Source organism: Rhipicephalus microplus, chromosome X (genome assembly GCF_043290135.1).
Source record: "Rhipicephalus microplus isolate Deutch F79 chromosome X, USDA_Rmic, whole genome shotgun sequence".
Classification (NCBI taxonomy): Eukaryota; Metazoa; Arthropoda; class Arachnida; order Ixodida; family Ixodidae; genus Rhipicephalus; species Rhipicephalus microplus.
In genome coordinates, this window is record NC_134710.1 from 127,991,824 (window position 1) to 128,015,623 (window position 23,800).

General features: G+C 47.1%; 1 protein-coding gene across 3 annotated transcripts in view; it reads left to right on the top strand.

The window, feature by feature from the left end:
- fus (epithelial splicing regulatory protein fusilli) overlaps positions 1–23,800 on the top strand; it is a 155,238-nt gene that overhangs the window by 86,151 nt on the left and 45,287 nt on the right. For all 3 annotated transcript variants that reach the window (XM_037427693.2, XM_037427694.2, XM_037427692.2), the window contains exons 7-9: positions 10,817–10,992; positions 13,421–13,515; positions 17,369–17,611. In XM_037427693.2, coding sequence (XP_037283590.1) covers positions 10,817–10,992; positions 13,421–13,515; positions 17,369–17,611 — 514 coding nt within the window. The remainder of the gene's footprint in view (positions 1–10,816; positions 10,993–13,420; positions 13,516–17,368; positions 17,612–23,800) is intronic.

Genomic DNA, 23,800 nt, shown 5'->3' on the forward strand with positions numbered 1-23,800 from the left:
TTAGAACTGTCCAAGTTCAGCACAGAACGGCACGTTCTTAACTAGAGCGGGTTTGTATGTTTTAGGGGATATGAGAACACGTTAAAAAATTGATAGTGCTTTGCCCACCACAGTTTAGACTATTTTAGAAGTGATTGACATTCCAGTGCCCGAAGTAACTACAGCGGTATGCACCAGAAATTAACATCGGTGCGTGCGCCGCTCCCGCGAATGAACATTCGCGTCTAGGATACTGTACATCTATCACAGGCTCCTTAAGGGGGGAGGAGAGATATTGTACGTCTATCAAGGCTCTCCTTGAGCGGGGGGGGGGGGGCAAAAGTTCGTCGCAGTGCCCCCCTTCCTATTATGTTCATGTAGAGGCTGACTTAGCGCCCCCTCCCTATTATGTTAATATATGGAGTTGATACTGAGCCCCCCCCCCCTCCTCTCTTCAGTGAATGAGGCGGCGGCTGCCCTCCTAATCAGGTTTACACCACCGGGTTTCTATATCTGCACTACCAAATTTATTAACAATGTTGTGAATATGCTGGTACCTTCAGTACATTTACACTTCATACTTTATAGCACTCAACTTAATAATCACGCCTGAAACTTCATGATCTGACAGATTGAAGTCGTAAGGCTAAAATTGAGGCCAGAGTAGCAGGCTTTCGGCTGATGTGTGTCTTAGAAATATTCCCTAATTCAACAAAGCACACCTGGTTCTTATTGATACAACAGATATTGGTCATAAGATAGGAACCAAATACTGTGTAGAATACTTTTGGGCATTTTCCATAGTCGAAATGTGCTCTAATATAACTAACTGTGCCTGACACTTCATGATGTGACAGATATCGGTCATAATATTGCAACTGAACCCTGTATGGAAGACTTCTGGACGTTGTCTTTGGTCAAAGTATTCTCTAAAGCGACAAAAACGCACCCAGCTGCTCATGAAGTCACAGATATTGGTCATAATATTAGAACTCAACCCTGTATGGAAGACTTCCGGACGTTGTCTTTAGTCAAAGTATTCTCTAAAGCGACAAAAATGCACCCAACTGCTCATGAAGTCACAGATATCAGTCATAATATTGGAACTGAACCCTGTATGGAAGACTTCTGGACCTTGTCTTTAGTCAAAGTATTCTCTAAAGCGACAAAAACGCACCCAACAGGTCATGAAGTCACAGATATCGGTCATAATATTGCAACTGAACCCTGTATGGAAGACTTCTGAGCGTTGTCATTAGTCAAAGTATTCTCTAAAGCGACAAAAATACACCCAACTGCTCATGAAGTCACAGATATCGGCGTAATATTACAACTCAACCCTGTATGGAAGACTTCGGGACGTTGTCTTTAGTCAAAGTATTCTCTACAGCGACAATAACACACCCAACTGCTATTGAAATCACAGATATCGGTCATAATATTGGAATGAAACCCCGTATGAAAGACTTCTGGACGTTGTCTTTAGTCAAAGTATTCTCTAAAGCGACAAAAACGCACCCAACTGGTCATGAAGTCACAGATATCGGTCATAATATTGCAACTGAACCCTGTATGGAAGACTTTGAACATTGTCTTTAGTCAAAGTATTCTCTAAAGTGACAAAAACGCACCCAACTGCTATTGAAATCACAGATATCGGTCATAATATTGGAATGAAACCCCGTATAGAAGACTTCTGGACGTTGTCTTTAGTCAAAGTATTCTCTAAAGTGACAAAAACGCACCCAACTGGTCATGAAGTCACAGATATCGGTCATAATATTGCAACTGAACCCTGTATGGAAGACTTCTGAACGTTGTCTTTAGTGAAAGTATTCTCTAAAGCCACCAAAACGCACCCAACTGCTCATGAAGTCATAGATATCGGTCATAATGTTACAACTCAACCCAGTATGGAAGACTTCCGGACGTTGTCTTTAGTTAAAGTATTCTCTACAGCGACAAAAACGCACCCAACTGCTATTGAAGTCACACATGTCGGTCATAATATTGGAACGGAACCCCGTATGAAAGACTTCTGGACGTTGTCTTTAGTCAAAGTATTCTCTGAAGCAACAAAAACGCACCCAACTGGTCATGAAGTCACACATATCGGTCAGAATATTGCAACTTAACCCTGTATGAAAGACTTCTGAACGTTGTCTTTAGTCAAAGTATTCTCTAAAGCGACAAAAACGCACCCAACTGCTCATGAAGTCACAGATATCGGTCATAATATTACAACTCAACCTTGTATAAAAGACTTCTGGACGTTGTCTTTAGTTAAAGTATTCTCTACAGCGACAAAAACGCACCCAACTGCTCACGAAGTCACAGATATCGGTCATAATATTGGAACTGAACCCTGTATGGAAGACTTCTGAACGTTGTCTTCAGTCAAAGTATTCTCTAAAGCGACGAAAACGCACCCAACTGCTCATGAAGTCACAGATATCGGTCATAATACTACAACTCAACCTTGTATGGAAGACTTCCGGACGTTGTCTTTAGTTAAAGTATTTTCTACAGCGAAAAAACGCACCTAACTGCTATTGAAGTCACAGATATCGGTCATAATATTGCAACTGAACCCCGTATGGAAGACGTCTGAACGTTGGCTTTAGTCAAAGTATTCTCTAAAGCGAGAAAAATGCACCCAACTGCTCATGAAGTCACAGATATCGGTCATAATATTACAACTCAACCTTGTATGAAAAACTTCCGGAAGTTGTCTTTAGTTAAAGTATTCTCTACAGCGACAAAAACGCACCCAACTGCTCATGAAGTCACAGATATCGGTCATAATATTGGAACAGAACTCTGTATGGAAGAATTCTGGACGTTGTCTTTAGCCAAAGTATTCTCTAAAGCGACAAAAATGCACCCAATTGGTCATGAAGTCACAGATATCGGTCATAATACTAGAACTGAACCCTGTATGGAAAGCAGCCAAAATGTCCTCCAATGCAATAATACTCACCTGACAGTTCATGATGCATCAAATACTAGTGATCATATTGGAACCGAGCACAGCGTATAACACTTTCGGATGGTATATTTATTTATTCTCAAATACGGCAGCCCAATGTGAGGCTACTGAAGGAGTGGTGTACATATATACAAAATGAAAGCATTTAAACAGTAATATAAACATAAGTGTGCCAACGTAATCAAATATCATTACCTCCTGAGTGCACCCCAGTAAGAAATGAGAGAAGAGAAAGAGAACACTATTATGATACAAGTGCCTCCAAAAAGGCAGACACACTGGTATCACGAACCGAACCAAGAGATGATTTCAGTGTTTGATAACTTTATTCGAACGTGTTAGAGAGCACTACAAATGGCTTCTAAGCTAGATTGTGGTTGCAGATCAGTGCTTTGTTGAAGGTTTCTGCACTTTGCTGCTAGTTTAAATATCCTTTAACATCTACAAAATGCATCTGACACTTCTTGATGAGACAGACATTGGTTTTGAGATAGCAGCCAAGCACTGTGTAGAAGGCTTTCACATGTCATCAATAGTCAAAATACTCTATAATGCAATAAAGGATGCCCAAAATTTTTGATGGGACAGATACCTGTCATAGGATTGCACCAGAGCACCGTACAGAACTTTTGGCAAGTTTTCTAACATAGCTAAACTGAATATCTTGATATTTTGAATATGCTTAAGTTCATGCATATATAGTCCAATTAATGTGTATATTAAAAAACTCAACAGATATGAAGCAGTCCTCGGAAACACATACAAAGATTCAATGTTCGAAACCATCTAATAATATCTTCAGCTCATTACAGTCTGGAGGAACAGATAAATACATGCACAGTTCTGAAAGGTCTCATAAGTCACATGAGGTACTCTGCATTTCTTCTATACAAAGTTCAGTACCATACTAGTGCACCTTCATTCATTCTGTGCATACATGTGGTGATCTTCTCTTCCTACTATCGTGTCATCGTGCAGCTGATTTCAAATCAGGTGCTTCTCACAAGGTTTTCAGTTATCTGTCTAGCTGTAAAGAAAACGCGTATTATATTATGGTAAACGGTAAAACAATGGAGAAGCGCCATTGTATGCCTATAGCTATGAGTATCAGAATGAACTATTAATTAAGAATGTGTATGCTAGAATGCCTCCAAACAACGTATGTGCTACTGAGCGTGGCAGAGATGCAGAACAAGCGAGAAGTGAAATAGCTGGCAATACCAGCAGCACTTAATCATGTAATTTTTTTTCGATCACCACAGCAACGCACGTTCGAGTTTCTATCTTGTACATGAATGGAAATGAGACCGCTGACAGCTGAATGAGTCAGCATCGCTGGTAGCCGACACGAAGTCACATCACACTGCTACCAACCAGCGCACGCTTGTTATTAGCTTGGCAACACATGAAAACGATTAGCACCGAAGCCAACGAATGTTTCAGCGTCATACAATTCGCGAATACACTTATATAAATACGTACGATTTCACATCACTGAAGTGTGCTGGCTAGTGCGAGGTTCGCTTTCAGCGATGATGAATACCGATGTTGAAAACAAACACACTGCAGATAAAACTCCTCCGTATGCACTACGCGATGTTTTGGGCGTCGTATATGGTGTCTTGTTGCGACGGAAACTGCCGTAGATTTTTTTTTCAGCCGATGTTCCTCGCATGTGCTGGTTCATACGAACTAGACGGTAGAGGCCGACGCTGTATGCAGATGACACCGCTCTGAATTGCCTCCGCGGTAGGCGAAGGATCAAGCTCAAAGCTTCGAACCTCCGAAGTCTGTATACACTCGTTTTTAGCACACAAAAACTACAGATCAAAGCACAAGAACACCGACATGCTCCAGTAGTCTGTGCGATGTTTTCGCTCGGCCGACGATCGCACTCGGGACCGGTGCCGGCATTCGCTGGATTTGTCGGTGTCACTCGAAATCAGCACGAAACCGCGTCACGCTGGTATAGCACTCGCAGTCCTTCGTCGTGTCGTTGTCGTTCTAGATTACGAAGCGGTCATTCAGGAACGTTTGGAGTAGTTTCCGTGCTTGCTTTCAGCACTCGGCCGTGCCTTGGAAGCGGCGGCCATTAGGCATAACATTCGGAGGCATCGCGGCCTCTGGTTGGTTTGCACGCGGCCCCTGGTTGGTTGGCAGCGCTGTACGCGTGGCAAAAATATCAAGCGTGGCTTGATCCCTCGCGCCTCCTCGCGTATGCCCCGCCGACGCTGAGAGGCGCATTTGACGCTTTTGACGCGTAGACGCGAGCATACGCGTGCCAGTGGCTGGCACTTAACGCAATCAATTATATTATTCCCAAGGACATATACACACAACGCCATTTATTCAGCAAGTCATAAACTAGAGGTGGCTACACATGGCCTACACATAGCAGAGGAGAACCTAAGCTGAGGGGGAGAGTAAAGGGTTATCTGTTATAGAAGCACAGCATGGCGCAGTGTCGGCATTGATGAATTCCTACGACGAATTCCTTACGCGGTACCAAAGTGGGAAAAGTAAAGAGACAGGTCTGTTGAAAATAGAAATGTCGCCCCTGAGGGGGGGGGGGGGGGGCTGCCGTGCTCTTTGGGGGAAGGTATACAGGATGTTGAAAGAAAAAATAAATTTTTCGCTCACTAACAACGTCTAAATGGCACTTCTCGGCTGCTGCGAACCATGCTGTACGTTGCACAGCATGTAATTCGTGAAAGTTGCCACACCGAGTCTATAAAGGAGATCTGTGCACTTGAGGAACTGAAGCAACGATGTCGTGTTATGCGCTTCCACAAAGAAACAGTCCCTGCCGCGGTGGTCTAGTGGCTAAGGCACTCGGCTGCTGACCCGCAGGTCGTGGGATCTAATCCCTGCTACGGCTGCTGCATTTTTGATGGAGGCGAAAATACTGTAGGCCAGTGTGCTCAGATTTGGGTGCACGTTAAAGAACCCCAGGTGGTCTAAATTTCCGGAGCCCTCCACAACGGCGTCTCTCATAATCATATAGTGGTTTTGGGACGTTAAACCCCATATATCAATCAATCAATCAATCAATCAAATATATGTAGCCGGATAAAAGATAAACTCGTACCGCGACACTGCAGCAATCAGCACTGTCTTGACAATATATAAAGATATAGGACCGCAGTTTATGGTGCATTCAGACGACGGATCGAATCCCGATGTGGTGGGACGGACGGCGCGTCACGTGACCTCACATCAGCGATTCCCCTCGTCCGCGACTCGTCCGCGTGGCTCGCGGACGGATGAACCCAACCTGTTTCTCACATCGGGATTCTGGCGGGGGAGAGCCGGTACTTCAGCGGAATAGCTTGGGGTCGGTGGCAACCAGTACACTTTTCGTCTGCTCGCGGCATGTCCTCCATGGCTCGCGGACAGCTGCATGACTGGTCGGCATCATCTACGCTTGAGCATTGTTTACTTAGTTTTCAGAGACTTTGTTCTCAGGTGATGAAATATGCAGAAATCACTTTTGGTGGTTCCGGAAATGTCGCCGCCGTCACTTAACACGCGAGATTCTTAGCCGTCATGGTGGTGAAATATTCCAACTTCTGCAACCGGCGACGTGCCGCTTCTAAAAAAAAGAAAAAAAAGGCGGGAGACACGTTTAGAAGTTCTACAAGTGGGGAATAATGTAGTTGAAAGAATATCCTGCTAGCAACTGCCTTTTCTCCTGAAAGAATAACACTACTCGTTCATTTGTCACAACACGACAGACATCGCAGCCAAGCTTCGCTTCTTGCGGGCATCCATGTTGAATACTCTCAAACCGGTCTGCTGCCAGTGGGCGCAGGTGAGCGCCGAATCTGCTGTCGAGGGTAATCCGGCTGTTTTCCCCTAGGACACCGTCCGTCGTGTGGATGCGCCTGCAGGCGGACCATCCGCGGATTAGCTGTCCGCGTCCACGACAAATCCGGATTCGGTCCGTCGTTTGAATGCACCATTAGGGAGCATATATTATCAGACTAGTGCCGTCTTCCGCTTTTTATATGCACATTTATGGGTATCGGCCTTCTGGCGCATCAAGTTGACATATGGTGACTTATTGTGCAAAGGCCCCGGTATAATTAAAGGGCGCCAAATGTACAGACAAGCAAGCTGATGTGGCTGTACAGAGCACATTCGAGCAACATCAGACATCGGCCGAATCACCTTCTACACCTTCCACGGCGTCATAAACATGTCTCTACAACTGTTAGTTGCTGCCTGGTTGAACTGAACCGATATTCATGCGGTCGACTTCGTTTGAGATAAGATTCGTGAAAAATATGAGGAAGGGGGTCAAATAAGAGAAAGATTACGATTACAAACCAAGTGGCATATGTTAACAAGACTGGACAAAGTTGTGAAATTGTGCGGCTCTCAGATGTGGACTCTCTGAAGCAGTAAACGCGTGCTAGTGATACTTCCAAAAACAAGGATCCGCACAAAGAATTGTCCGGTGGCGGTTTAGTTGGACTTTCCCGCTACACCTGTCGTACCACGTGTATACATACAGTACGATGCGCTGTCAGCGTTTCGCATGCGACCATGTTGCTGACCGCCGCTCATGCAATCACTTTGAGTTGTGAGCGAAAAAAAAATGCATGCAGTTAATCGCCGTTCTCTTGCGTCCACGTCCGACTTAGTATCTCCAAGGGCGGGGAAGCGCCCCGAAATTCAGTGTCACCTCTCCCACGCAGTTTCCTGTTTATGTCTCGGAGCTTCTGGACATGCGGCCACAGCGTTAAATTCTACATGCGACTTCACACAGCGCGTTCCGCAGGGCCAAATAAAGTTATTGACCTTCTTTCCTTGCCGATAGAACAAGTTCACGCGCGCGCGCTTTGGTTGGCTATCGGCGTGCACGGTACCACACTGCGGATTTCTTCGCCGAATAGCGAAGCACACCGCCGATAACGTGATCCTCTTCGAAAAGCTACGGCGTGCGCAGATTGTCTTTCTGCTTCTCGGTGCGGTCATCGAGGAGGAGCCATTTTGAGGGTCCTTGATCTTTGCGGATCATCTGTCAGCGTTTTGCACAGCGCTGCCTATCAAGCCGGCTGTTAGCGTGGGTAAGCAAGAAAAGAAATAGAGAACAAGAAGGCATCGCAGACGACACAACAGAAAAAGCGCTTCCTTATCGCCACGCTCTTCTCCACCCTAACCGCAGAACACTTTTCCCCCCCTCTTTCCTTCTCCCTATCGGACTTGGAAGGCGTCCGCGCATGATACAGACCTCTCCGCTGACCGAGAGATTTGCGAGACTTGGGCGCTGGGCAGCGGAGCCGACGCGTCATAGCCGCCCGCGCCGAGGGGCGGACCAGCTGGATAAGCGTGGTGCTGTTCGCCGAGGTCGCTGCGACGTGGCTCCAACCAGGCCGGCTTTGGGCCCTCCACCCAAAGGTTGGCATCGGACCGGAGCCCGGAATGTCCTCGGACCGCATCGAACACTCTTCTGATTCTACCCACACCCCTCAAGCCAACGCGATATACCAGTGAGCGTGGAAAACTATGCACGCGGCCACGTCGCGTTCTCTCGCATGATTTTTTTTTTTTTTGCTGGGCCGAGAGGGAAAACGCGTCGGGTGCTCTGAGCACGCAACAGGTGAGAACTAAGGTAATAAGCGCACTCCTGGTGAGAGGGTGAGGAAAGGGAAGCGAAGTTGTAAGAAATTGTGAGCCCTCATATATATATATATATATATATATATATATATATATATATATATATATATATATATATATATATATATATATATATATATATATATATATATATATATATATATATATATATATATATATATATATATATATATATATATATATTCTGCAACCGCCACAATTGCACGTGCGTTCGGGGAAAGCGAGGAACACGTGGAAGTCGAGACGGACTCCGGGTTTACGGCTGCATAGACGGCAGCTCTGCATTGCAGGTCCTCCCCATCGCGTGCAGATAGCGCGTGTTTGTGTGTATTGCAGAATTGCGTCTCGCCGCTGCGAGACACCGCAAAGTCAAGGCCGGACGCGAAGAGCCTTCTGCAGTGCGTACGATGGCAGCTGTTTTTTTTTTTTTTTTCAGCCTGCTTAGTCGCCTATTCTCGAGAGGCTTCCAGATAAGAGTTCGTCGGTTAGTTGTTCCTTAACTACTGCCACCGTACTCAGACTTGCGAGAAACTGGCGGTGCGAATTAGGGGAAAAAAATTTCTTTTCTCGTTCAGCCTCAACATGTTTTCTTTTTTTAATTGCCATTGAACGCGTGGTGTTTCAGGTAACTGTACTTTTCGGCGTAAGCCCACTTACCTTTTGTTCGAGTGCCCCTGAAATCAATCTTTTACGCTAAAAAATCTCAGTATTTCTGTTGTCCGGTAGAACACTACTTGAACTTGTGAAAAGAATAAATTCAAGTAGTGCATCCTACTGGATGGGTACCTGCTGCTCTCTTTTTACGTGGTCATATCAGCGCTATACACATGTTTCAATGTTAATGGGGACGCGATATCACACGGTAACGTCATTCGAATTCATAATTATATTTGTATGCTGGCCGAAGCAGCTGTTTGAACTCGTCGATTCACTGTTATCTTATTTGCTGCGTTCAAAGTATTAGTACGTGTGAGTGTGTTCGTATACCGACCGTTGTCTCAGATACCACACAGTAATGTCTAAGCGTGATGAAAAGAGGCGTACATACCTGTGAATGCGTACTTTGCATGCTTTTTTGAAAATATAATGAAAGCGACGCATGTGAATACAAGCGGCAACGTGGTAAACAGTTTCTTTCGCACAGTTCTTCCTTTGTGAGACACCTCGAGTCTCCATATCCACGTCGTGCGTACGTGTACCTCTAAAACAAGTGTCCGAGTTTGTAACCCATTGGATCTAAATTTACACGAGATTTCAGTGGTCTTTGGCTTTCAAGGATCTAAAATGGTGGGCTCGTGACATGGTCATATGAAAGCACTGTTGACCGCTACCATGTGTAGTGTTAGTTCCGGAATAATACGTGTCACCGTCTATGCTTCGACATTGTGAAACTATGTGCTTCATAGTGCGAACGTTCAGAGTTCATTGCGATGCACGCTGCTCTGGTAGTTCCGCTTGCTGTTCATAAGGAACGAGACGTCGAAAAAGCGTGGATAATGATCGTTGTATTTAGGCGGAGTTCGTCTGTCTCTAGCGATTCCCTTTGCTGTAGGGACAGGCTGTACATGCGGTCAGTAGCTCAAAAGCAACATGTGACATAGATGGCTATATAAACTATAGCCGAGTTTCGAAACCGTTCGCGCAGCTAAGCATTTGTCATCGTTGGTTTCGAAAGTTGAGCTTGACACAAGTTGAGAACTAACTGTCGTTGATCGACCTGCAGTACTTATGTAGTGAGGAGATTAAAAAAAACATGTATAAACGTGTACTCTCGCCTTGGCTGCACATCGAAGCCGCCACGTGCAACTAGGGAGATTAATCAAAGCTATAGGCGTATGAACTTATGTTACGGGGACTACGTAGTACAAAGGGATGAGTACATTGCACGCGAGTAACTTGGATTCGAAATCTCATCAAGGAAAGAATGAAAGAAAGATAGAGCCCGTTGCGCAATTCCGCGTTTATCAGAATACGCTCCCCGCCGGCAGAGGAATATCGGTATGCCGCCTATACGGCCCGGAACGCCATAAGCCAGGCTGAGCCGCGTACCGTTGTCAGTTGGAATCAAGCGTGTGTAGCCATCGAGGCATGATGTGTGCGTGTTGCGCCAGCGGCGCACGTGTAAAAACCCCAGCGGGCGCTCAGTGACTGCGGCGCGCACAAAACCACCTATACGAGACGAAACGTGGTGCCTCCTTTCAGGGGAGGCGTGGCGCTCTGCCTGAGTCCACAGGGTCGGCGAAACGGGGAGGCGCTCGTCCGCTTCGAGAACAGCGAGCATCGGGACATGGCGCTCAAGAGGCACAAGCACCACATCGGCCAGCGGTACATCGAAGTGTACCGAGCCACGGGCGAGGACTTCGTCAACGTCGCCGGAGGTGAGTGTGCTTACACACTGCGTGCTCGTTCGACTGCGTGCTGATTCACTCCCGTTATTGTGGTTCATCGCCTTGATCGGTGTAGTCACCTTGCCCCTTTCTCTGTAGTGCACCAAGTTGACCAAGAGTCGCGTGATAGCGAGTACGGAAATCCTCGCGCTTGTCCAAGGCCTGTGGTCAAGGGCGTACACGCGCGATAGAAGACTGCATCATTCGTCTCCTTTTGTTCTCTTCATTTGTTTTTCTCTCTCTCGTCAGTCTTTGCATTGTCTCTGGTCCCAAGCTTAACGAAGGACCACGACGATTGTGTGCGCGTGGCTGATAGTGCACCTTCTCGGCGATTACTGCTTCCACTAGAAAGATAAATGTCCCGGAGAACAGAGGTATACGCCTCTTCTTTTTAGGCGAAATCGGAGCAGAAATGCTTCTTCGGAACTTGTGCAGATTCGAATTAGCGCGAAGTTTTCACTTCTACTGCTGCCGGTTGTGTTAATAGCAATGATTGATTGTTGAAGTTTTGCGTCCCAAAGCCACGATATGAGGGACGCTGTAGTGAAAGGCTATGGGAGTTGAGGGATAAGCTGGTATTCTTTAACGAGCAACTCAACAAAATCTTACGGAAGTATTCCGCCTCCGTCGAAATGCGGTCGCCACGGTCGGGATTCGATCCCGCGACCTGCGTGCCAGCAGCCGAGTACCTTAGCCACTAGACCACCGTGGTCGATCTGAGTGTTTGATATACCTGATATAGAATATGACAGCTCGTGTCCATGAAAATCATTTACCCTAAATGTGTTCGTAAGAAAATATTTCAGCCAATTTTATACCAGACATCATTAGCGAATGATGCTTGCCAACAGCTAACATCACTTATGTCCGAATATATTTATGAATTTGGCCCCCATCTGTTTACAAGAGCGGCTGTCAGCCAATCGCGACGTCGGACACGTTTTCAAGAGAGAATGACGAACCATGATAATCTATTTACAACGGTTTACAGCAGCTGTTATGATCACTTTGCTGATTCTGGCTTGAGGGCCCCCGTGCTTGCGAAACGTTCTTACGCTAGTAAAATTTTTAACAACAACAAAAAAATGGTAATATCGGCAGCGAACGTATAATTGACGGCCACCCACCAATTAAAAAAAAGTCCACGAAAATTGCCCGCGAATGTCTCCGGAGTTCTGACAGGTTCGCGTGTTGCACACAGCTGTCTGCATGACAACTGCAGCGCGCGTTAGCTCGTATACGTAATGAAATGTTTTTGGAATTCATGCAATAGCGCGATTTTTTTCAATGAAGTGTCAAAGCAGCCGGGTATTACTTTGTGACCGTTGCATGTTTGTAACGTGACTCGAATTGAGCAAACAGCTAGTTCCACTATTTAGTCATGGCCCATCACAAATACAGACACACCTTCGAAAGCGCTTCGTGTTTTTTTTTTAATAGTGAGCACGCTCGTATTGCAATAACAGGCGTAACAATCACTCTGTGTAACGGCTGTCGCTCGACAGTATCTGTAAGACCACCCTTTTGGAAGGTGTAGTTTTTTTTTTTTTCTTGAATGCAAGGCAGTGACAAATGCTGGTTATACGTTGTGTATGTATATAGTGTAGCCAGATAACTATATAGTGTAGTATATAGTGTAGCTTTCGTATGTCGACGGCGCCCCACGTCCTCTAGCATTTCCTCGTCAGAGTAACGCGACTTTTGAAACGCGTCAGAATCCCAAGTTTTAACAGCGGAGCTACTTACGCCACGTGTTCGTCCGTCCATCGTGGACCTCGGGTGTAGGCATGCGCTGCAGGACTTCTTTCCCCATTTTGCTGCTTTAGGCAGCTTCAGTTTTTTTTTTCTCTCTATCTTCTCTACTTCGCCTTTAGGAGTACAGTGAACTGAGCTAGTTGGTACTGGCTCATTATGTTGCACCGTGATACGAAAGAATAGAAACCAAGGCACGCAAACGATGGGACACATTCAGCGTGAAAAGTTTAGTGGGTCATTAGTTGATCTTTTCCGTGAAAGGCGTGTTCACTCTGTAACCTAGAAGTGTGGCAGCTTGAACTAGTTGGTATGGCATGACGATAGTTATAGCGCGAGAACAAAACGACGACACAGAGACAAGAAGGACACGAAAGACACGAGTCTTTCGTGTCCTTCTTGTCTCTGTGTCGTCGTTTTGTTCTCGCGCTATAACTATCGTTTGTAACCTACTTCTGCGTCTTTTCTTCTCGGATGAATATTTTGGTCTGTGAGTTGTGCCTGAGAAAAATATAATGGCGCTTTTTCGGAACGTGAGATTGTTGTTGTTGTTGTTGTTGTTGTTGTTGTTGTTGTTGTTGTTGTTGTTGTTGTTAACGAAGACGCTGGTTTGATCGACTGGAAAAGCGTCGGGAGAGCCATTTTTTTTTACGTTCACGTTTTCTAGGTAACAACAACGAAGCGCATTCCTTCCTGTCACGAGGTGGACAAGTGATTGTGCGCATGCGCGGCCTACCTTACGACTGCACCGCTAAACAAGTGGTAAGGCGACTTTCTCTTCCTCGGATTTTGATACCCTAACTGAACGCCTCTGTCGGGAACACTTGAACTTGACATCATTCTGGGTGCATATCCACGGATGAAGAACCAAACACGCGCGATAGGAAAATCTTACAGAACGTCAGAACATGCGAGACAGAAATGCGTGCCCACTTGTGTTGTTCAGACGCGCAGTACAATTTCTTACACGGCCGTAACAATCCATCGCTCCCGTAGACTTTGAATAAAAGCACCGACGTACGGCAAAATTGAATTCTGGCTTCTCCACCGATCAGAATTCAGGGCGGCCGGTCGGCTTTATGATGATCTGTGGTGGTGTTAAATTCCCCTCTTGCATCAGTGAACATTTTATAAAAGTCCCCCGCTCATCTCTTTGAGGGTCACCATGCACCAACCATCCACCACCACCATAAGTTCTTTCGTGCAAGACTTATTTGTGGAGTTATCTGACATACGCTACAGAAAAAGAATACTATTAGTTGTGTTTTTTAGCGTTCAGGATTCGGTGGGAACGTCAGGACTCGACATATTGCAGCGAAGTTACAAATTGCCGCTCGAAACGTCTCCCGATAACATCTGTAACAGGCTACAGATCGATGATATGTGGGGTTTAGCGTCCCAAAATCACCATATGATTATGAGAGACGCCGTATAGTGGCGGGCTCCGGAAATGTCGACCACCTGGGATTCTTTAACGTGCACTCAAATAGTATCAGGCTACAGAGGTTTTCGATCAGGTAAATTCGAAAATTCCCCATCTTTATCGGCATAATGCACCAAGCTTCCCCCAGACACGAAAGGTTCCCCAAGGTGAAGCTGGAAGACTGGGTGGCGTGTTGGTATAGTACCACTGCAGATTGTATAGCACAACCAACTGATGGGAAACGAAATCTGCGCACAACAGAACGCTAACAACGTTTCGTCGACCTGGCGTCACATGTTTCTGCGTCGCACTCTCGCCCACAAGTCGGTTCTCTGTTGATCGGCTGGCCCGCCGTGGTGGTCTAGTGGCTAAGGTACTCGGCTGCTGACCCGCACGTCGTGGAATCGAATCCCGGCTGCAGTTCCGATGGAGGCGGAAATGTTGTAGGCCCGTGTGCTCAGATTCGGCTGCACATTAAAGAACCCCAGGTGGTCGAAATCTCCGGAGCCCTCCACTACGGCGTCTCTCATAGTCATATGGTGGTTTTGGGACGTTAAACCCCACATATAAATCAATCAATCTGTTGATGGGCTTCATAGCGATGCTTTCGTCGACAGTGATGACTGTAACAACAATCACAACTATTTAGTCAGGATAATAGTTTGCAGTACATGTGCCCCGATTCATTCAGCACCCTTTTCTGGACACCGACTCGTGGCCGTAGGTGTCAGAGCGCAGAGGAAACAACGAAAAAAAAAAACACCAACATCGAGTGGAGTGCTGCATATTAATTGTGCATAGTGTCCAGACCTATAGAGCATTGTACATTGGAGGGGGATAAAATGGCGGTGATGAAGATTCAACTGAGTGCTGTTGCGCGGAATGAATTAATTGACTTCAGTACCGGAGCGAGAGCACATCCGCACTCCGACCTTGAAGTCAGTCAAAGCGAAACAATATGCATAAATCACTTACAGCGCACTCTAACACACGGACAAACAGGAACTGCACGAAGGCAAGCGCTGACTTAGCACGTATAAGTCAGTGTTGTAAGTCAGCGCTCGTCTTCGAGTGTCTCTTCGTCTGTCTGTCAGAGTGCGCTGTAACCTATAATGAATTGATTGATATGTGGAATTACATGTCTCTAAACCATGCTATAATCATACCTGCCAAGTCTTTCGGATTGGCCGGGAGACTCCCTCATTTTGACAGTTTTTTTCCGTTTGAACGGTTGTCATGAAAATCTCCCGGAAATCGAAATTTCTGTGCATTGACAAAAAAAAAGCAGCTCAGTCCACTCCAGGCTTTTCGAACCTACCCCATTTTAATATAAATGAGTATAAGAGGCGTTCACGTGAACGTACAGTATAATCTCAGTGATGCGAAACCATGGCAGATACAAACTCTTGCAATTCGCCAGCCAAATTTTACTATGTTCATTGGGCCTAAATTCGAATCTTCCGTACACATTTCCTAATCGCAGCGGGTAATACGAAATTTAGTACGGAAACCGTCGAACGAAGGTTGAGAGCAGCGTACTCGAAGCTTTGGAAGTACGCGTGCGACCGGCGCACGCACTGCCTTCTACAGTGTGCATGATTGTCGCTGCCACAACCACTGTGGACGGAACCGCGGTCGCTCTTGACACGATCATGTATGGCAATGGCGTAACTGACCGAACCCCGAAAGTGTGCGCTCAACCAGTCAAAGCAATTCTGCTTTCCGCAAACTCTGCGGACAAAACTGCGGCAGATGTCATCGTAGATGGAATAAAACGACTTAGTTTTGAAGGCGCGTGCGCAGCCAAGCGCATGGGGATTGTAAAATGAACTACCATTTGCCGCAACAGCCGAGCGCAGAACTGCAGTCGCGGCGACGCGATAGCGATCTACGAGGGCACCCAGCGGTAGGTTAAAGGCCGTAAATACGTAAAAAAAAGTTTCGCTGCAAGGGCGAAGCAATGAATGCGACAGCAACAACTTGGAATGCAACGCTGAGAACGGCAAGCAGATCGAAACGTGCAGCGCGCTGCTCACACACAAATGACGCACGAAAACGATACTCGCCGGACGAGAGTATCGTGACTAACAACGTTTACCGCTCGACACGTAACGCGCTTTTTACACAAAAACGATGCGCGATATGTAGCCACAGGTACAGATCAGTACAAACTAACAAGTGTCTCAGTTGTTATAACTCGCTGTGTATCAAAAGCGCGCTGTTTTCGCAAGAGGTGCCTGTGCAGAGACCAAAGTGGCCTTTGTGGGGCCGGCAACTAACGCTTTCGTTTCAGTGAAAGCCGAAGGCGCACGATTCCCCCACCAAAGGATAAGCGCGCGCGCACAGGCATCCATCAATGGGGCAAAGTACACGTGAGAGATGAGCACGCGTTGGCGCATTGCGACGAGCCCGGCGCCGAGCGTGGGCGGCTTTTTGTCTTTGAGTTCCTACATATAGATACGTATACATATACTGTGATGGACGGTGGCGGTGGCGACGGCAAAAAAAAAAAAACAGCCTGGACTGTTCGTATAATTGCTATCACAATAAAAAGGGCCCAGACGCGTTTTGGCGTTTCTGTCAAAAGAATCCAGTAGTGAGCAAAGCTTTGACCCGCGCTTTTGCGGCAGCCAGCTGCACCATCCCGTCCGTTCACGTGTGTCCCAGGAAGACACACGCGAGTTGTTTTGACTGAAATAGATTCTGCTAGTTGTGTTGATCCTTTGAGACTCTCACCTTAGTGAAAAACTCTACCCTCGTGTGTTCGGCCACTCCTAGCCACTATAAGACCACAACGCTGATCTTGGCGCTTCCGATTGAGACCCCCTCCTACCGCCTCTTGTTTTTCGCGATGTTTTTGTATGTGTGTACTTGTTTTTTTTTTGTGCCCCTGCCCCCGTTGCGGAAATCTCCCGGATTCAAAATCCTTGAACTTGGCAGGTATGTATAATGGATATTAACCAATTAGTTTGTTCAATAACCTCGACGTAAAGCACGTCCAAAGTTACACCTCGAGTTGGACTATACTGCGGTGAGGTAAACCAAGACAAACCTTCATCGATGAGGCAATAATTAGAGAGAGTGTGACGGGTGAGTGATAGTCGCAAGAGGCGACTGCGTTTTCCGGCACAATGCCTGAGAGGCGCTGAAGGTGCAGCGGGCGAGGTTTTCCCATCGTAAGCGGCGTCGCAGGTGGAGTTCTTCGCGTCGTCGGGAGACGGCAGCGAGGGCTCGGAGCCGCACACGAGCTGTCCGGTGATGGACGACGAGGACGGCGTGCTCTTCGTGCGCAAGCCCGACGGACGGGCCACGGGCGACGCGTTCGTGCTCTTCGACTCGGAGGAAGTCGCCAGCCGCGCGCTCCACAAGCACCGGCAGCTCATCGGCTCCCGGTACATCGAGCTCTTCCGAAGCACCACGGCAGAGGTGCAGCAGGTGAGCGCCAATACTGCACTACTTATATCAACAAAGCTTTTTCGTTCGTGGGTGCTATGCAAGCGGTAGTCACATGCTATTGCTAATAAAGTAAAGCTCAAGAGAGAGGTAACGCTGTACTTAGCCTATATGCCAAATAACTAGTGTCGATAATAATAACAGCATGGCTATATATAAGACACGCCGCATATAGTGGTTCTTTAACGTGCACCCTCTCAGAATTTCTCTTCGCCACTTTGAAGGCTACAGGGTCTCCTATAGCCAATAGGAAGGGCGATTAGCCCCTCCAGATGCGTTCATTCATTCGCGCCGCCTGCTAAGCGTCCTCCTGGCGTCTGCGTGCATACATTCGACCACGGCCAGTGTTGCAAAATAAAATAGCTAGATTTTAGGGAAAAGTTTGCTAGAAGTAGCTGAAAAAATCCACCAAAAAGGGGCTAAACGTGTAGCAGAATTAGTTTTGCAAACATTTTTAGACATTCTATACGTGCAACGATGTCAGTTGTGTATACAATCCAAACAGTGCTATCACGTAACTTTTTTTTTTTTGCACGCAACTACGCGGAACATGTATGAACGAAGAGAAAAGTGCTCCTGCTCTGATTCCAGTAATTTAGCGCAGGTGTTGTTTTAGCAAAGCATCAAGGCTTGTGCGCTCATCAAAGAAGAGCTGGGATAGCATCAGAGCTCTGTAAAATTTACGGGAGTGCGAGTATTCGAAAATATTGAATAAGGAATCTATAATAACGGATAATAGAACCAAATATTTCTTGAATGTTTTTTGAATAATCAGCACTGAGGAGAAGACCTCAATGGAACAACGCGTTGGAAGAGCAAAGTGTTGTTTTAGATAGTGATTTACCAAGATGCATATCAAGTGACACCAAGGTCAAGCTGTTATGGGGATAAGCTCAGCTCATCACGGGGTGAATTATTTCTTGCTATGAACTCCCGTGTCACTGAACCGAATATGTCCTCAATTCCTTATCATTTTCATCAAATTCCTATCACTCATTTATGAAATAATGTTTACCTTCGGCGTCTCAGCTGGTGAGAAAGATGGAAGTGAGTTTACGTCAAAGCACGTATTAAACAAAAAAAAACTTAGAATCTGCACTATCTAATTGTAAACAAACGTATGAAGGACTCTATCTAGAAAATTGTAAAAGGGCAGTACAAGTATGAAGCTGTGGCGGTAAACGACCTCAACTCATGTGGTACATATATTGGATCAGCATCATCCTTTGCCACTGGATATGACGCTATCATGCCGATTTTTGAACCATATCACTTGGCAAGCTGCATTCGTGGCACCTTTGTGTGCGCGTGCGTGTGCGCGTGCATGTGTGCGTGCGCGTGCATGTGTGCGTGCGCGTGCGTGTGTGCGTGCGCGTGCGTGTGCGTGCGTGTGTGTGTGTGTGTGTGTGTGTGTGTGTGTGTGTGTGTGTGTGTGTGTGTGTGTGTGCCATGGCATTTTGTCGCAAATAAGATGAATGAAAGTGGATAAAACTCGCACGTTTTGTCGGTGCGATTCCATTGATTTTTCTTCCAGTTTAGTTCCCTTCAATTTTCGACAAAATCTACGGTTCAAAAACAGAAATAATATCTCCCATTTTTTGTATTAAATACCTGTGGGGTTCATATATATTGCCACATGCACGCAATGGGCTGAAAGCAAGAGCGGCTCTCACCCTAAAAAAAGAAAGTATCGCGTGCGTCTTCTTCGCTCGAGAGCCAGCCGCGACGGACGCGCTTTTTGAGAGCTCACTATATCTTGGCTAATTAAAAGACCCCTGTACTTCTGAAGCCTCGTGACAAGCTGGCGGAGGTGCCAGGTGGCCCTCGCGGATGTTGCAGACCCCTCCAGGGAGTCGCCCTGCGAGCCCTGTCCCAGTTAACACCCCCGTGCATTGGGCCAGCCGCCGAGTCAGGGGATTGCCCCCAGAAGTAAACGATACAGATCCCACCACTTAGGCAGGTATGGCGAGCGGCTCAAACAGCTTCAACCGGCAGGGGACTGCGATGCTGAACCGGAGAACCCCCTGGTCCGGACGACGTTCCATGGCATGGAGCCCGAAGACTGGATGGCCGATGCCGAGCGCGTAGCCGTCTTAAATCAATGTGACGACGCAGCAAAACTGGGACGTGTCTACTTCTACCAGAAGTACGGGACGCGTACGTGCTACCATAATCACTAGTAGCACCTGACGTCATGTCGAGATTTCCGTCGTAGGCATCTGGAGTGCTGATCGTCAAGACCGAGCGCAACGAGTGATTCAGGCCCGGGTTCAGTTGCAAATGAAACGGTTACCACTTACGTGGAAAACATGACACGCCTCTTCCAACGAGCTGGCCCAAGAATTGCGGAGGATAAGTTGCGCCATCTGATGCGTGGGGTTAAGAGCAACTCTTTGCCGGCCTCATGCGGAGCCCTCCTAAGACTGTCGTGGAGTTCTTGACCGAGGTTGTGACCATGAAAAATATGCTACCACAACGTTCCAGCATGTATGAAAGGCAAGTAAATGGCATGTGCGCTGCGGAAATATTCACAACTGGTACCAAGGACAGCCTACGAGAACTCATTCGTTCCGCGGTGCGCGAAGAGCTGCAGAAGGCCGGCGTGGCGTCTCAGAGAGGAGCTGCACCAGACACTATGGGGCCCCTTACCTCCTGACAGCCATGTGCAAGCCCCCACTAAATACCGCCGTGAGACGACCTATAAGCTTTGAAGCGGCCTCTCCGCCCATGGCCTCCAAGATGGCGGCTGCGTGGCGTGTTTTCTTCGGCCGTCCCAATCGCATAAAGAAAACGTGTTGTGGCGACAAAAAAAAAAAAGGTTTTGCGCTTTTACATAACTTCGCGGTCATTTAGGATTGTCGGGCCAAGGGCAAAGTCAGTGTTTGGGCATATATATTCTCATATGGGCTTTTCTGCTGTAGATTTGTGGCGCCCATATTAGAGCACTTATAATTGCGATGCCTCTACAACAGATCCGGATGTACTGGAAACTTACTGTCCTTCGAAGTTTGCTGGCTGTATAGTACGGAGGGCACTGGCAAAAAAAAGAGAGAGAGAGAGATCCTGATCAACAAGCGAAGCCAGACGAGTGCCGCGTTCTACGCACACAGGTTACACTCGATTAAAAGGATTGCTTTTTTTTTGGAACTAGCGCTTCTTTTCATTGTAACGTCGTTTCAAGAATCCCCCCGCCGAGGCGCAGAAGCAGTATACAGGGATGAGGGTGCAGGTGGTCGCCATGCGTCCAGACAATGTCTAGACTGAACGTAGCCGGTTCTGTGACGACCACCGGCTGGTTACAGGCACGTTTTGGTCACCTATGGTCACCTATTCGCACTGTAAACTTAACGGTGTTCAGTGAATACGTTGGGCAATGTAAGAAGGAATATCGAAATGTTTTGCTTGTTCAAGGAGTACGCAACACGTGTTCAGAGTTTGATGTATCTGGTATGAAACACTGCGGTGTTACATACCAGTGACAATTTGCGCTTTTTCTTTCTTTAGCAGTGTATCTCGGCGAATACTTAGTTTTCATTAGAAAGACGCCGTTATACCACACGTTTGATCCTTTGATTATGATGCAGTCGAGAGTTCTGATATTGCTTTTGTGCTACCAAAACATAAAGAGCGGATGACGAAAAAGGAGACGATCACAACTCGGGCACTTTCACTGCTTAAATGTGGGGAGCGAATGTAGGTCGGCTAGTTGAATCCTTCTACAATATTCTGGCAAAATTACTTCTCACGTGCCTTAATTCAATGACATGAACAGGGCACTCAGTTATCTAGAGCGTAACTGCGTTTCAGTTGACCACCTCATAAATATCCGTACGTGATGTAACAGTAAAACTATGAGACGGGATAGGATAGCAATACGATTCAACGATGATAATTAGCACAGTTTTCCCCTATAAAAGTGTCTAGAAGGGAGGAATGCTAGAATGCCTATATAATTATCAGATTGAGGTATTTAGCACCAAGCCAAAACGGACCGTAAAGGAAAAAAAATGCCCCCACATCTCCGAAGGTAATTGTGAAGAAATTCGAATACATTTCTTGTTCCGAGAGAGGGCACCGTTGCCGTCAGACATTCGCCTTCGCTGACTTTTGCCATCGCCTTGGGAGGGACCCAGCCAGCGAACGGTCGAGAGTGAGGAACGATCGGATGGGAGAATGGGGCACCGGCGTTCTTGATTCTGCGTTGGCGTTTCACAGCAGCGTATCGAGCACACATTTTCGGATGTTCTTGAGAGGCGCGAGTGGAGAGGGGTTGAGGGCGCACGGAGGAGAGAGCAAATGGCGAGAGAAGGAGCGGCGAAGCACTACACTTACCCTCTCCTACACTCTCAGAAGTGCCCCGCTACCATCGAGACGCTCCACAGGACTCTCGTCTACTTCTGACTGCTTATATCTCTACCTTCCACTTTCCCGCTCTTTATTTCGCTTCCCCCATTACCCTACAAGACGCTGCGCTGTGCTCCCTTAAAGGGGCTCTCTAACACTTTTCAACCCCCTATCTTTAACTCGTGGACTGCATAGACTGACGCACGGGCAAATCAGTGCAGCAAGAACGGCAGCGATAGCGGCACGCAGTATGAAGTTATTCAATTTAAAACATTCAATATAAAAAATGCCTACCCTCCACTCGAATTTCGCGGGGTGACATGACCACATTTCACTCTCTGCTGTGACGTTGCAGGGGGGGCCTCCAATGACATGGGTTGAAACACGGTGGCGGACAATATCCGTGCTCTGCGCCGCGTTATTAGTTAACCAGTGTTCTCCTGGCAGTTACTGTACTCTTAGCAACGTTTACAAATCCCTATGTCCATCACGGGGTTTCAACAATGCGTAAAACGAGTGCATATCCATGTGTCGTGCGGCTGATGACGCGGATCAAGCAGTTTGTGTTCAGCGAAATTACGTTGGGCACCATCGTGAAGCTGAACGACGGCGAACACCTTGCAGGTCAGTGACGGTTGAGCAGTGCTCCTGCTTGTGACAACGGACGACGCTGTTGAGCCCAGCAAGACGCCGTGAGGATCATGTGCACATACGTATTTTCGTGTTGTGTGTGTACAGTAACAACTTGCATGTGCGTATTAAATGACTAATTATGAAATGGAAGCGCACAACGTAGAAGCAGACGGAAAGACAGGGACAAGCGCTATTGTCCCTGTCTTTAGTAATTAGTCATGTATCACCAACTCGCCCAATCAACCATTTTGACAAATTGCGTATTAAAACACCTTTTCTGTTCCGCTTGGTACACTCTCCACCAGCATTGCATGTAATCTCAACGTAACAGCAACCGCGTTCAAGTGTCACTTGCACCGTGCTCAAAGTTACCACGATCGCAGAATGCTGACGCCGGTGTTTCACGCGGAACACGGACACAGTGGCCGGACGCTGCGTCGGCCGCGTGGCGGAATGCAACCGTAGAAGGCGCACGACCGATCGTGTTGTCTGTACAGTTGCTGAATTAATGACGTGAAAACATTCGCCGTTGCCAGTGCATCTCGCGCGCGTTCTCTTGTAGTTGCTTCGTTGTCGGCGAGCCGTTACTTCCTGTTATTACTCGGACGAAATGATCTCGCCGAAGGTGTCCCGCTGGCTCAGAGTGATGAGCCCCGTTCGATTAGTTTCGGATCGTCACGATACACGCGCTGCGCAGCCCACGTGCTTTTCGAGTCGGGGAGAGAGTCGCGCCTTCTGCTTTACATTCGGATGTAAACAAGAGAGGAGAATTTGCCCAGTCAATATGGCCGACTTCTGGCTTCAGCACGGCTTCATAACGAGTGACGTCAGGGCCTCTACCTTTCCTTCCTCCGTGGGCTGAAAGCTCTTACGTAGAGGAAGCTCGCACACCATCGTTGCCTGTTCAGTCAAATGACGCTGTTGCTATAGCAACAGGCAACATGGTGCCTGACCACGCCGTTTTGTTTATGCGGTTGAACCGCAGGGTGAGGCTGGTAGAAATGAGCCTCCCCGACTTGTCAGAACTCGAGCCGGTCCTTTTGCTTCGGAACGAGGCTTTACGCGTCCTGTAATAGGCTGCGCTCAACGTCGTCATTTTCGCCCGCGTAGTTCTAGCGAGCGCCACTGTGCGCCGACGCAGTCGGCAGCAATGAGGTGACTTTATTGCACGATTAAAATACTAAATGATTTGAT